The 13,418-nt window shown below is 38.7% G+C and overlaps 1 protein-coding gene across 1 annotated transcript; it reads right to left on the reverse strand.

The window, feature by feature from the left end:
* Nucleotides 1-11,315: 11,315 nt before the first annotated feature.
* LOC126695894 (uncharacterized) lies at nucleotides 11,316-13,418 on the reverse strand. Its single transcript, XM_050392689.1, has one exon. It carries the CDS (start codon nucleotides 13,416-13,418, stop codon nucleotides 11,316-11,318), a length of 2,103 nt encoding a protein of 700 aa, XP_050248646.1.

Below are 13,418 nucleotides of genomic sequence, written 5' to 3' on the forward strand. Positions count from 1 at the left end.
GAGAAGTTGGGGAGGACCTAGATGTCTTTTTTTTTTTTTTTTTTTTTTTTGAAAGGAAAAATTTGACATATTTCACCAAAGAAAATTGAAATTGAATTACAACAAGAGAGTAAGCCAAAGAAACAAGAAATCCCAAAAGTGACTTCAACACTTAAACTAATCAAACAGAAGAGCTTGCTGCAGAAAAGGAGGGTCCATCCCAAACCAAGTTTGAGAAGTTTCTTCAGATCTAGTTACCTTGGCTAAATTGTGTGCAACTCTGTTGTAATTCCTTTTCAGATGTCTTGTAGTCCAGCTACTAAAGGAATCTAGCATGGCATGAGTGCCTTGTACAGTGGGGCCAATGTCTCCACAACCTGATTTTGAGACTAAGGCTTGGACAACAGTAGTAGAGTCAGACTCTAAGATTACATTTGACAGCTTCAATTCACAAGCCAACACAACCCCTTCTTCAATGGCAAAAGCTTCAGTTACTTCCACTATGTAGGTAGCAGGTAGAATTTTCCCCCTTACTGCAACAACCCAACCTCTACAGTCCCTAATTACAACTCCAATACTAGAAGGCTTTCCATTCTCTGATGTCGCTCCATCTACATTAATCTTATATGTATTTGGAGGAAGTGCTGCCCATGCCACCTCAGGAGACTGTTGACAAAGAAGAGTTGCTAAGATGGCTCCCCTGAAATCACTCATTAATCTTTGAGCATATCCCCAGATTTGTGCTGATGGAAGCTCCACAGCCTCATGAACTACCTGGTTTCGATTGTACCATATGGACCAAGCAGTGACAAAAAACAATTCCAAGTCATGAGAGGTACCCTTCTCCAAGATTTGCATTGCAACATCTATGAAAGAATGGTTTTCAGCCAGCAAACTTATAGGACAGGCTTGCCAATGCCACCAAACTTCCCAGACTTTTTCACATAAAATCAAGGCATGTTGGGTGCTTTCAGGGGCCTTTTTACATAAGGAGCACAAAGCATCATTCCTGATTCCCCTATTTCTTAGGTTTACACATGTTGGTAGACCATTTATACATGCTCTCCATGAAAAAATTTTGACTTTGGGGGGAATCTTAAGTTGCCACATTTTTTTTCCATAACGGGGTTCTGTAGTCCCCATTAGAACTTTCACCCTTTTCTATCTTGTCAACAAGTGGAATGGTGATGTAATAAGCACTTTTGACCGAGAAGACACCTCGCTTATTTCCAACCCAAACCATTTTATCATCCAGGAGGGAATAACTTAATGGAATTTGGAGGATGGTGTCTGCCTCAATGGGAAGAAAGAGGGCCTGCACCAGATCAGTTTTCCACCTCCTTGTATCTTCATCAATGAGTGAGGAGACCGTGGGGAAATCATCAAAAGTCTGTGGGGGAGAGCATACTCTGTATGTGGTTGGTGTGGGCAGCCATTTGTCCTCCCAAATGTGGATTAACTTTCCATTACCCACATTCTATCTTGTACCTCTCCTAATGACTTCCAAACTACTGTGAATACTTCGCCAAGCATAAGATGGATTGTTGCCTAATTTTGCTCCTAAGACATCTTCATCAGGATAATACTTGGCTTTGTATATACGAGCCACAAGCAAGCTTTTATTTGTGAGGAGTTGCCATCCTTGTTTAGCTAACATTGTAAGATTGAAAGCTTATAGATTTCGAAACCCCATACCACCCTCAAACTTTGATGTACACATTCTTTTCCACCCAACCCAAGCCATTTTTGCTTCTTCACCTTTCTGCCCCCACCAGAAATTTCTAGTTATCCTTTCCAAGTCTTCACATAATCCCTTTGGTAAAAGGAAGCAACTCATTGTATACGTTGGGATCGCTTGTGCAACCGCCTTGATTAGGATTTCCTTACTACCCAAAGACAACATTTTTTCCTTCCAACCTGATAATTTCTTCGCCACCTTTTCTTTGATTTCCGCAGAAACTTGAATCTTGAATTTTCCAATCACAAATGGGAGGCCAAGGTATTTACCATGCCTGGAGTCTTGCATAGGCCCAAGAATGCTTAGAACTTCACTCCTTTTCTCACTTGTTGTGTTTTGGCTGAAGAAAATTGATGATTTATCCACATTAATTTTCTGCCCCAATACCACTTCATAGTGCTCTAGTATTTCTGCAAGTTTGTGACATTCTTGCCTATCTGCTCTACAAAACAAAAGACTGTCATCAACAAAGAACAGATGAGTGACTTTTGGGCAGCCCCTATAAATAGAGATACCATTGAGCCCATTTTTGTTATTAGCATCCACAATAAGAGCTAAAAAAGCTTCAGTGCATAAGAGAAACAGATAGGATGATAGGGGGTCGCCCTGTCGAAGTCCCCTAGATGGGATTATGTTGCCATGTGCTTCCCCATTGATTAAGATCGAGTAGGAAACAGTTGAGATACATTTCATCCAAGCAATCCATTTTTCATGGAAACCCAGCTTCTTCATTACTTTTTCCACAAAGGACCACTCTACTATGTCGTAGGCTTTGCTCATGTCTAGTTTAATCACCATATAGCTTTCTTTACCATCCTTTTTGTGCTCTAGATAGTGCATTACTTCAAAAGCAAGAAGGATATTATCCGTAATCAACCATTCCGACAAAAATGCACTTTGATTTTCTGAAATAATATGAGGAAGCACTGCTTTTACTCGATTAGCCAGCACCTTGGAGATCAACTTGTAAGTAACATTGCTAAGGCTAATAGGACGAAAATCCTTCATTCTAGTGGGGTTTTTAATTTTTGGCACCAGGGTTATATTTGTTTTATTAATCTCATCCAAAGGCATATTAGAGTTTAGCACATTGAGAACCATTTTAGTAACATCTGAGCCAACAACATTCCAGAATTTTTGAAAAAATAAAGCAGACATACCATCCAGTTTGAGGGCTTTTGTTAGATGCATTTGTTGGAGAGCTGATCCGACCTCTTCTACTGTGAAATCCTTGATGAGGTTCTCGTTCACATCATCAGTGACCTTAGGATGGATAAGGCTGGTTACTTCTTCAACTCGACTAGGACATATGGTGGTGTAGATGTCCTTAAAGTATGATATGGCAATGGTTGCTATGCTGGCTCTATCATCACACCAAGTGCCATTTTCACTCCAAAGGCCAGAAATAGTATTCTTTCTTTGTCGTTCTGAGGCACAATGGTAGAAATACTTTGTGTTTCGGTCTCCTTCACTAAGCCATTGGACTCTTGATCTTTGCGCCTACCAAATCTCCTCCCAGTCAAGTAGTTCATTAATTTCACGCCTTAGTTGATTTATTTCTGCCCCATTTTGTCCTTCCGTGTCTTGTACAATCAAATTGCTGAGGACCTTCTTCTTCTCCTTAATCTTTTTAGTTGTGTGGCCAAACACTGAATTGCTCCAACTTGTTAGGGCAGATGCACACTGTTTAATCTTAGTTGCAATAGCCCTTGGTGTGCTTGGTTCCATACCTTCATTCCAATTTTCTTCAATTATCTCTTTTCAATCAGCTCTTCTAGTCCACGTGGCTTCAAAATGGAACCTATGTCCTCTACATTGTCCAATGGTTTTGGACTCAGTTAATAAAAGTGGACAGTGATCAGATGTTGTGTCAAGTAGATGGTGTACCTTGATATTGCTAAAGTGGTCAAGCTAGTCAGCTGTTGCAAAAGCTCGTCAGCTGTTGCAAAAGCTCAATCAAGTCTTAAATAAATTCTATCGTCCCTTTCCTATTGGTTACACCAAGTAAAATCTGGACCACAATAACCCATATCTTTAAAGTTACATCTGTCAACCGCATTGCAAAAACTATCCGTTTGTTGTTGGGGCCTTGAGGCACCTCCCAATTTTTCCTTTCTTGAGAGAATCTCATTAAAGTCTCCAAAACATAACCATGGGAGCTTGTATTTCCTGTTTAGAGTATTCAAAAAATCTCATGACTCCTTTTTGCGATGAGTTTCCGAATGCCCGTAAAATCCAGTTATCCTCCACATAAAGCCTGTTCCTTCCTCTGTTACCATAGCATCAATATGGTGTTGTGAAAAACTTTTGATTTCCAAATTCATTTCCTTTCTCCAAAACATTGCTAATCCCCCACTCTTTCCTTCTCTCTGAACATAAAACCCATTTGCAAAATTAATTTTTTCCTTCACTCTCTTCATTCTATTTATTTTCATCTTTGTCTCCGATAAGAAGACAACTTTGGGATCCCACCGCCGCACATATTCACGTAGTGCTCCAACTGTCCGGGGATTCCCAATTCCCCGGTAGTTCCATCCTAAGAGATTCATGGCGCTCGACGGTGCTAACCAGCAACCACTGCCATTTCATTAGTTAGAACATTATTACCTGTGTGAGGTCCTTCTCTGGCTTTCTTCTGCCTTCTGCCTTCTGCCTTCTGCCTTCTGCCTTCTTCTATCTCGAAGCTTTCCTCTTTATTTGGCCTTTTAGACCCAACGTCATATTCTTGGACCTTCATAATTGTATCTCCCGCTGGACTTTGCTCTCTTGCCATTTTCTTCAAACTTAATTTTCTTTTTTGCTTTCTTTCTTTGTTTTGGGCCACATCCAAATACCCTATATCTTCAGACATCTGTATAGCTATATTGGGCTTCATTGGGCTTGTTATCTCCGGCTCATCCCCTTGTTTTTTCTTTGATTGGCCCACTTTTGAGCTTTCATCAACCCATATCTTTTCCTTTTCTTCTGTCAAGTCAAACTTAAGAGCTTTCCGAAAGTCATGTGCATACTCTTCACTCTGTGTAGTTGGTGTCACCTTTTCAGAATTGTCCCATCTTGGCAACTGACAAGCTGCTTGACTACCTGAACCCACTTCCTCACCTAGGGCCCCCACTTTTCACTATTCCCAACTCCGTACCGGCTATCGGGTTTCTGAGTTCCTCCATTATACTCCGCCACCGGACCACTTGTGTCTTCAAATGGTGTTTGAGATCTTGTCTTTTCCTTTCCATCATTTGATTGGTTGTTGCTCTCATTCCTAGGTTTTACTTTTTCTGCACTTCCTTTATAGTTTCCATTTGCTCTGAGCCAATCCCTATATTAATGCTCCCTTTTTTGCCCATCAGAAAATGTTGGACAATGTCTATCATCGTGTCCAATTCTCCCATAGAGAAAACAAATTGTTGGGAGCCACTCATATTTAAAAGTAACCCATAACCTTTCACCATCCAAGTTTGCTATATGTCCTCCCCTCCGAAGAGGTTTGTCCACCTGCAATTCTACTCTAATTCTCACAAACTTGGCTTGATCGGATTGCCATGCTCTCTTATCAGTTTCAATGTAGTTACCTATTTTACTTCCAATACCCTTCCCAGTTTCCTCAAACATATTTTCAAAAGGTAAGCCCCATACCTGAACCCAAAATGGAGAGTGTGAGAACTCCATGTTTGCTACTGTTAAGCCCTTTTTCACCGTCATAAAAGGAGGAGGTTATTATCAAAGTTCCAAGGTCCATTTTTTTCTACCCATTCCATTTGATACCTAGAACTGAACTTGAACTGAAGGATATCATTACCCACCTCTACTATTTTGAGATCTCATCCCATCTTCCATGTTGATCTTAGTGTATTTTTGAGTGCACGCTGATTTTGTAGTCGATCTGACTGTATTTTTCCAAATAGACTCAACGAGCATTCCTCTAGCAAGTCCGGTTTGGTTTGGGTTGTAATTTGGATTTCTTCTTCTTCTTCTTTAGTGAGTTGCAGCTTTTGCTGCCCATCTAGGATTTTTTGTTCCATACTGTTAAGATTGGGAATTGATCATGCCTCAGTAGAATTAAAGCATGACCAAAGAGAGAGCCCCAGGATAGGAATCTTAGGGAGGGAGAGTACTCTTACGGAGAGAGGGAGAGAAGCTCCTACAAGGGAAAGAAACCTTTGCCAGTTTCAGTGTACCTAGATGTCTATTTTAACAGTTAAAAGATATTGAGGTGACTTGGGTTAACTTTTCAGAATGTTTTTTAGTACGTTTTCTAAACCAAAACAATTCTTTTTTAGCGGGTTTTAGTTAATTTAATTGATAATTTTTTTTGTTGTGGAAGAAGTAATTTGAAATTTGAATTCTGCTTGTAACAAAAATCAATTAATATTTTGGCTTGATGATGAACAATAATTATCATAGAACGGATATCATATGTTAAAATTTTATCCTATCACTAAATAATGGACAAAATTTAGCTACAAAATTGGTTGTAATCTTAAACTACAACCTTACTATAAATAATATAAAAAATATAGTTGTGGGTTCCTTTTTTTTGGATGGTACCTAGGTCCATTGATGACAAAGGATCCTGGGCCTTCAAGGATAGATGATTGATTGTTGGTTGGACTGGGTCCGGTTTGTGCACAAGTCACATAGAGCTCCTCAAGGCAAAAATGTGATATCCTCCTAAGCAACAAAATATCATTGTAAGTGTTTTAATGTCGTAAAATAATTTGTCACTCTTACAAAATGAGTAAAATAATTATTCATAATGTTCATAACAAGGAGGAGGTTAAAATAGAATATTTAGGGCTTATCTTTTATTGTGTGAACATTTAAAAAGAGTTCTTTCACCTGGTTCCTCCATGATGTTGCAATGGTTCCTTTACCAGCGGTTCCCAAGACGTGGGAAAGATGTTGTGGAGGTACCTCCACCAATGGTTCCCAAGATGTGGGTTCGTGGTTCCCCGAGCATAATGTCGTGGTTCCTAGGGATACTAGGTTTTTAATCCATGGAACCTAAGACATTGGTTCCTTGCACCATGGGGCATTTTAATCTGGGAATCCGAAATGTGAGTTCCCTGGCCACAGGATCCTCTTCCATGTTTACTAGATTTTGTCCTTTCCCTATACCTTTGTAGGTCCTACATAAGAACTATATAATACAAATATTCTCAAGTAATTGTTAGTTCCTCAAGTTAGCATATACATTGTAAAACATATACATATATGTAAATGATCTTCATGAAAATGAGTCAGCCACAAGGATCCTGGCCTCAACTCTCGTAGACTTAGTGCTTTGGCACAAGACTTGTGGGATTTGGAACTCAAGTCCAAGTAGCTTTGCTTGGACATTTCCTTCCATGATAGTTAGGTGAGGAGGATTTTTTGGGAGAGAGTGATATCTGATGTGTGCATGTTTTTGTATATGTTTCTTTGGAGTCTAAGTGATATTTTGAAAGGTTTCAAGGATATGGGACGAAGTCCTCTTCCTTGGCTCTCTTATTTTATTCTTTCTTTCTCCCCTTTCCATTGTTGAACTCTTAGAATTCTCAGAATTATCAATCTGAATCTCTGGAACTCTCCCTCTTTTCCCAAACTTTAAAACTAACCCCTTTGTTATCCTTTGGTGTTCTTTTTATAGTGCACATGGTCTGGTCACCGAGGCGAGTACCTCCTTGGTCTGCTTGGTAAAACTATGTCCTTTAACAGGAATCTGAAAGAATGCATTGGGCAGAGGTTTAGCTTAATTTGGCAATTATAACTCAAAAGGAGTATTTGGCTTTAGCTACAAATTGAAGATGCCTTATTGGAAATGGGTGACAACTTTGATTGAAAATGACAATTGAGAGGAAATTGTGGGGAGATGTCATGCACATGGAGGAACTGAGTTTTCCATTGTTTCATGCATTCCAAGCAAATACATTAACCAATGGAAAACTTTAGGATCCTCCTTTCACCAAAAATCACTCCCCTACCGACCAAATCACTTCTCCTTTACTACTAACTTGGGATCCCATGGGCTTGGACCATGGGTTACAAAGATGATACCTGGTTTTACTGGATTTTTAATCACTTTTGTTGGGAATCTGAATATACACCTTAGCTTTCTCATGTGTCAGCCAAGGTCCTCTTCTCAAGGCTTTAAAAGGACACATCAAGGTCCTAGGGCCTTGATGTTGACTCTTCCTGGTTTGGCCTTTTCCTAGAAATGATATAGATTCTTCCTTGCAATGGGTGAGCTTGGAAAGCCTCTAACCATCCTCCCTTTGCTGCATGTCCTTTGCATTGACCGAGATCCCTCGGTTCCTATGTCAGGTACTAAACCTGAGGATACCACTCGTCCTTTTCACTTCTCTCTGCCTCTTGATTTCGATAGAACATCTAACAAATCTTTCCTTCTTTCAAAGATACTTGTGAGTGGTTTGTTCTATCTTTTAGGTTGCCCATGTCCTTCTTAGGATTTTCTAAGCCATCCACGTCCTTCTTAGGATCTCCTAAGCTTTCCCTCAAAGGATCTGCTTCCTAGAGGATGGGGATCCTGCTCGTGGCCCAAGTTTGGGTCCTCTCCATTTTTTCTTTCTTTTTCCTTCTTTTAGGCCTTTGGGCCTTCATGGTCTTTCTTAACTTCACGAGCTGGGCCTTCTTTTGTCAATGCCCATGGTCTTTCTTTTCTTTTCATGGAATGAACTTTCTTGTCAAATTTTGGTCTTCAACAACAGTTCTTTTAAGTTTTTAAGGTAGTTAAAATTTCTAATGTGAGTATGTTATAATCATCAACTTTCGGTAACACACCCTAAGCCAATTTGCTTCATAAAAGAGAAATGTCAAATGATACTATAAATTTTACTATATAATATTTACAAATTGAAAATTGATAACGAATATAATCCGTAGATTTCAAAAATATAATAAATGAATGTCTCAATTACTTTTTTTTTTTTTTTTTCTTTTGGTGATAAACAACGTATCAAATTTTAAAGGTTATGTTAGAATAATAGTTGTCTGATCGTGAGTTGTGCCACTCAACCTTTAAACCAATTGCTAATGAGGAGTGAGTTCCAATTAGATCAACTAGTAGAATCTCTTATCGTTAAATAAGATAGCTTAGGTTTGAACTCCGTCTCTACCAAGAACTGATTGATATCTTAGCTTGATAATAAAATCAATCATTATAGAGTGAACATTATAGGCTGAAATTCTATCTCTTATATATATATATATATATATATATAATAGTCATGAGAAAGACATGCTCAAGTCCTTTATGGCACTTGGCATTGTGCCCCATGGACTTGTTTTTAAAGCAGTCATAGGAGACGAATTGTGGTCTCCCAACAATCTCCCCTCACGATGACAATTCCATGACTTGAATTCATGACCTTAGATTTGATACTACTTATCGAACTGTGAGCTGTTCTACTCTACCTCAAAATCAGTTGATAATGAAAAAGACATACTTAAATTTTTTATGACATTTAATATTGCATCCTATAAGCCTTTTTTTAGAATAGTCCTAAGACCCAAATTGTGGTCCCCAACAATAGTAAAATGATTAATTTTGATAATTGTTATGCTTAAAAATAAGCACAGCCTCTCTCTATAAATCTATAGTTTCTCTATCAATATCTTTCTTCGGAATCCTCTATGAGATATTTCTCTAGAGATCTCTGCCACAACTTTTTGTATTGTTCTAGAAGATATCTTGGGCAAGAAATAAAATAGTAAGCTAGAACCTATAAGCTTATAGATAAAGGAAGGAAGAAGCTGGAAGTTTGCAAAATAGGGGCTGTACTGACAGAAAAATGATGAATCTGTAAGTTTCAATGTCGGAGACTTAAACCGACATGCAGCTAAAGTAGCTCATTTGTGTATAAAACCACCAAGTCATGGTGTGAAGCAAAGAAAGTCCTCATAGTGCCATTACCTAGGTGTCTAGAAGTGAGGTATCAGTGTGTGCAAATGTATGCAAGTGAAGTGAGTGCAAGTGAGACGGAGTGTGCCTTGTAAAAGCTAGTGTGTTGATTGTAAGATTCATGCTTTGCCGTCTAGTGTTGTATGAGTCTAGAATTTGTGTCATACGTGGGCCACACTAGGCTTTCCTTAGGTCACAGTGCTGTTCTCTTCTGGGAAAAGATGGAAGGCAATTTACCTTTCCAATCATAGTTATAATAACGAATCTTTCGTGGGGTTTCGATTCAGCTTATTGCATCCACGTTACGTTTTGCTTTTAACGTTTTGCTTTTAACGTGCTTTAGCCTTTTTTATTTTTTGGTAGTTGCACTTGTTGACTTTTTGTCTGTAAACAGTATATTTGTATATTATTTATGGACCCACAAATTTCACTTTTCAGTAATTTTTTCATTAAAAATAGACCTCACAGTATTATTTACACATTTAAAAATTATTTTGCTATAATGTTTTCAATTTTCAATTTCAACAAAATAAGTTCTATCCAAACGGACCATTTATCTTAACATCTTAGGGTATATTTGATAGAGTAATTTGAGTAATATTGTTTGTATTTTTTTAAAATACATATGAGTGAAAAAATATGTAGAAATACGTGTAATGTTGTTTAAAAGCTGAAAACATGTTACTAAAATGCTCTACCAAACTGATCCTTAACTTTTTAGAATTATTGATAATTTATCATTTTATCAAAGTAGAATATCTTAAATTTAAACACAATCTACTTTTGGAACCAAGTAATAGTTTATCAGTTATCAAAATTTGATAGTTGTTCAGGGCTTCTAGAGTATTTGACTAATGCTTCAGATGAGTATAGTCTCTCGTCCCACGTATACTGTGATGACTGATGAGTATCTGACTTGCTTCGGATGACTATTGTCTCTCATCCCATGTATGCTATGATTTTTACCTGAAGAGAGATGAACATGAAAATTTTGAAATGCCAAATTCCGCAGGTTTGATACACAAAAATCTACTCCAAAGCATCACAACTCTACAACCCACTGCCATTATGAATAACCAAATAAAGTGTCAAATGGGTCTTTCTAGACCCAAAGACAAAATGGAGCTAAGTAATGGAGTAAAACACGAGTTCTTGAACAGTAATAAAGAGTTCCACACAAGAAGTTAAGGTACAACAAACTAGAGATACCATTAGTAGCTACTTAATTGGATAAACCATTAGTCAACGAACTTTGTTTGATTCCAGGTGAATTAAAAAGTTCAAAGAAGCCTACACTTGCAAGGCAGAAATCAAAGTGAAGAGCAAATGAAAACGGAAATGCCTTGAAATTCTTAACACTAGAACTTAAAAGTTTTGTACAGAGAGCAATAAAATTTTCAGCTACTAGATATCTTTCTTCTACCATGTCTTGTGATAGTTAACTACACTGTCTTCTGCTGAACAGATTTCAACACTACCATCATATGTGACTACAGAGACATATCATTGTCCAATAATCTAAAAGATCTAATGCATAGGCACTAAATCATCCCAAAAAGGTTTCTACTTGATGTAAGAGGTTCAAGTTCAGCTAGAAGTATAGGCTATAAGCACCTAACTATTGCTTTTACTTCATCCTATACATTCAACCATGTATAACATAAGTTATCCATATAAATTAAGCAAAGAAATTTTGTTGTGCTGCTATTGGGCAGACCTGCATTCTCTGGTAGGTATTTCCTCAAACCTGTTGCCAAAAATTGCTGCTTTTAGCTTAACAACCTCTCTTTCAAGCATAATAATCCGACCTTTAAGTTCCAGTCCTGGTATTTCAGGTTTGAAGCTACTACCTTCTCCTTCATTATCATAGATGTTCACCCTGTTGTAAACAACGCTTCCTGCATTGCCCTCACTTGTACCTTCCATGGCTCTCTCTAAACCTCTTACTTCAGCTTCACCTGTAAGTATTTCCACGGGTTTCATCATTGGCTCCATCTCTCTAATAGCTCCATCATTGACTCCATCTTTTCCACATGAAAAACTTTTAGCTACACTTTCATGCATGCCATAAGATATCATTCCCTCACTTGCTGATTTGACTTGCTTGATAGAGTTCCCTACTTCAACCTTTTTACGTTTTGGAGGGAAACCAGGCGGAACATCAGCATCATTACCTCCCTTCCTTCCTATTGAAGACATTGGTACCTGTTTCTGTGTTGTTATATCTTCCTCAACTGTTGGTTTACGTTTATCTACATTGACAGAGTTCCCTGCTTTGACCTTGTCAAAATTGGGAGGAAAACCAGGAGAAACATCACCGTCGTTGCCTTTCGAAGCCTGTGGTGCCTGATTTAGCATTCTCATGCTTCTTTGCCTTCTTGCAATAAGCTTAATCGAGTCTTGCTGGCCTGATATTTTTGATTGCTTCCACCACTTCAAGTAACGAGAGGTAACACCACTCTCACAATACCTTGATGGAACATATAATTTCAAATCACTTATCAGCTTACCGTAATCGTTCCAGGCAATTTCAGGAGTCTTTTTGCATTGAGTAACACAACCTGGAACATCTTGATCCATTCCAAATTGCATTGCAACTCTATGTGGAAAGTACTTTTCTATACAGCCAAGTCCAACAAGCTGGGAGACCCTCAAGCACCTAGCAAATGTCTCTATTTCTTCATCCAAATTAGGATCAACCGGTACCCACATTTCCTTTTCTCCATAAAATCTCGGGAAATCCGAGTTACAAGTATACGAAGCATAAGGAAACCAAAGAAAAGTGTCCCCAGCCGAGTCTAGAGCCAACCTCACATTCTCAACATTCACACTTTTAACTCTATGCCATTTAGCAAACACAGGCTCACCACATAGGACCAACTTGGGGTTTGGCTGCAATGCTTGAAATCTCTCCCATACCCAAAGCTGAACTAGTTGAAACGGTGACCGAATGATCACTTCTAACACACTATTTTCATCATCACCAGGGTCAAATTTGTTCAAACCAACAATGGTTTTTTTCAACAAACACAAATCCCTGTAAATGCTAGAAAGAACTGCAGGGGCAAGCGCGATGCGGGTTCCTCTAGCAAGGTGAATAGCAATGGGAAAAACTTGCTTCCTAATCAAGTTAGAATTAGGAAGAACGAACATTGACAACCACATAACAAGAAATGCTTCATGCTCTATTTCACTCCCACTATTCCTTAACAACTTCATCCACTGCAATGGGCGAGCCTTACGAGCTTTACTCCTCCCAGTTTCTACTCTAGCTTGAACCAGCTTCTCCTCTATTTCCTTCAACTCTTGGGTTTCCAAAGAAACATAAACAGAGTGCCCCAAAACAGAGAAACCGCCCAAAACCATTGTATCCTCCAATGTGAGTGTTGCTTCACCCCAAGGAAAAATAAACGTATTGGTTTTACAACACCATCTCTCAGCAATACCAAGAACCAAATCATCGTTTTTTCGGATTGTGTATGTGGAATTCATGATGGCTTCAAAAATACCTGCTTTCTTCCATATAGATTGATACTTGGGACGCAAGGAATCGACCCAAGCTTTCCAATTTGTCGGTGGTTGCCAACGCAAACCATTGAATGTGAGCTTCAAAGGCCATTTTGAGGGCTCAAAAGTGGGTGGTAGTGAAGAGGGAGAGAGTGAAGGAAGCTCAAAGATTGTTTCATCAGTGAGATTCACAGATGGGTTGAGAAAATGGGCTGGTCTCAGAGTTGGCTTATGGTCACCTATGGGGAAAACCATGAGCTCCTTTCTGAAGTTGAAGATGGTGTTTGGGGGTTCAGCCAT

This window comes from Quercus robur, chromosome 8 (genome assembly GCF_932294415.1).
Source record: "Quercus robur chromosome 8, dhQueRobu3.1, whole genome shotgun sequence".
In the NCBI taxonomy this organism is placed as follows: domain Eukaryota; kingdom Viridiplantae; phylum Streptophyta; class Magnoliopsida; order Fagales; family Fagaceae; genus Quercus; species Quercus robur.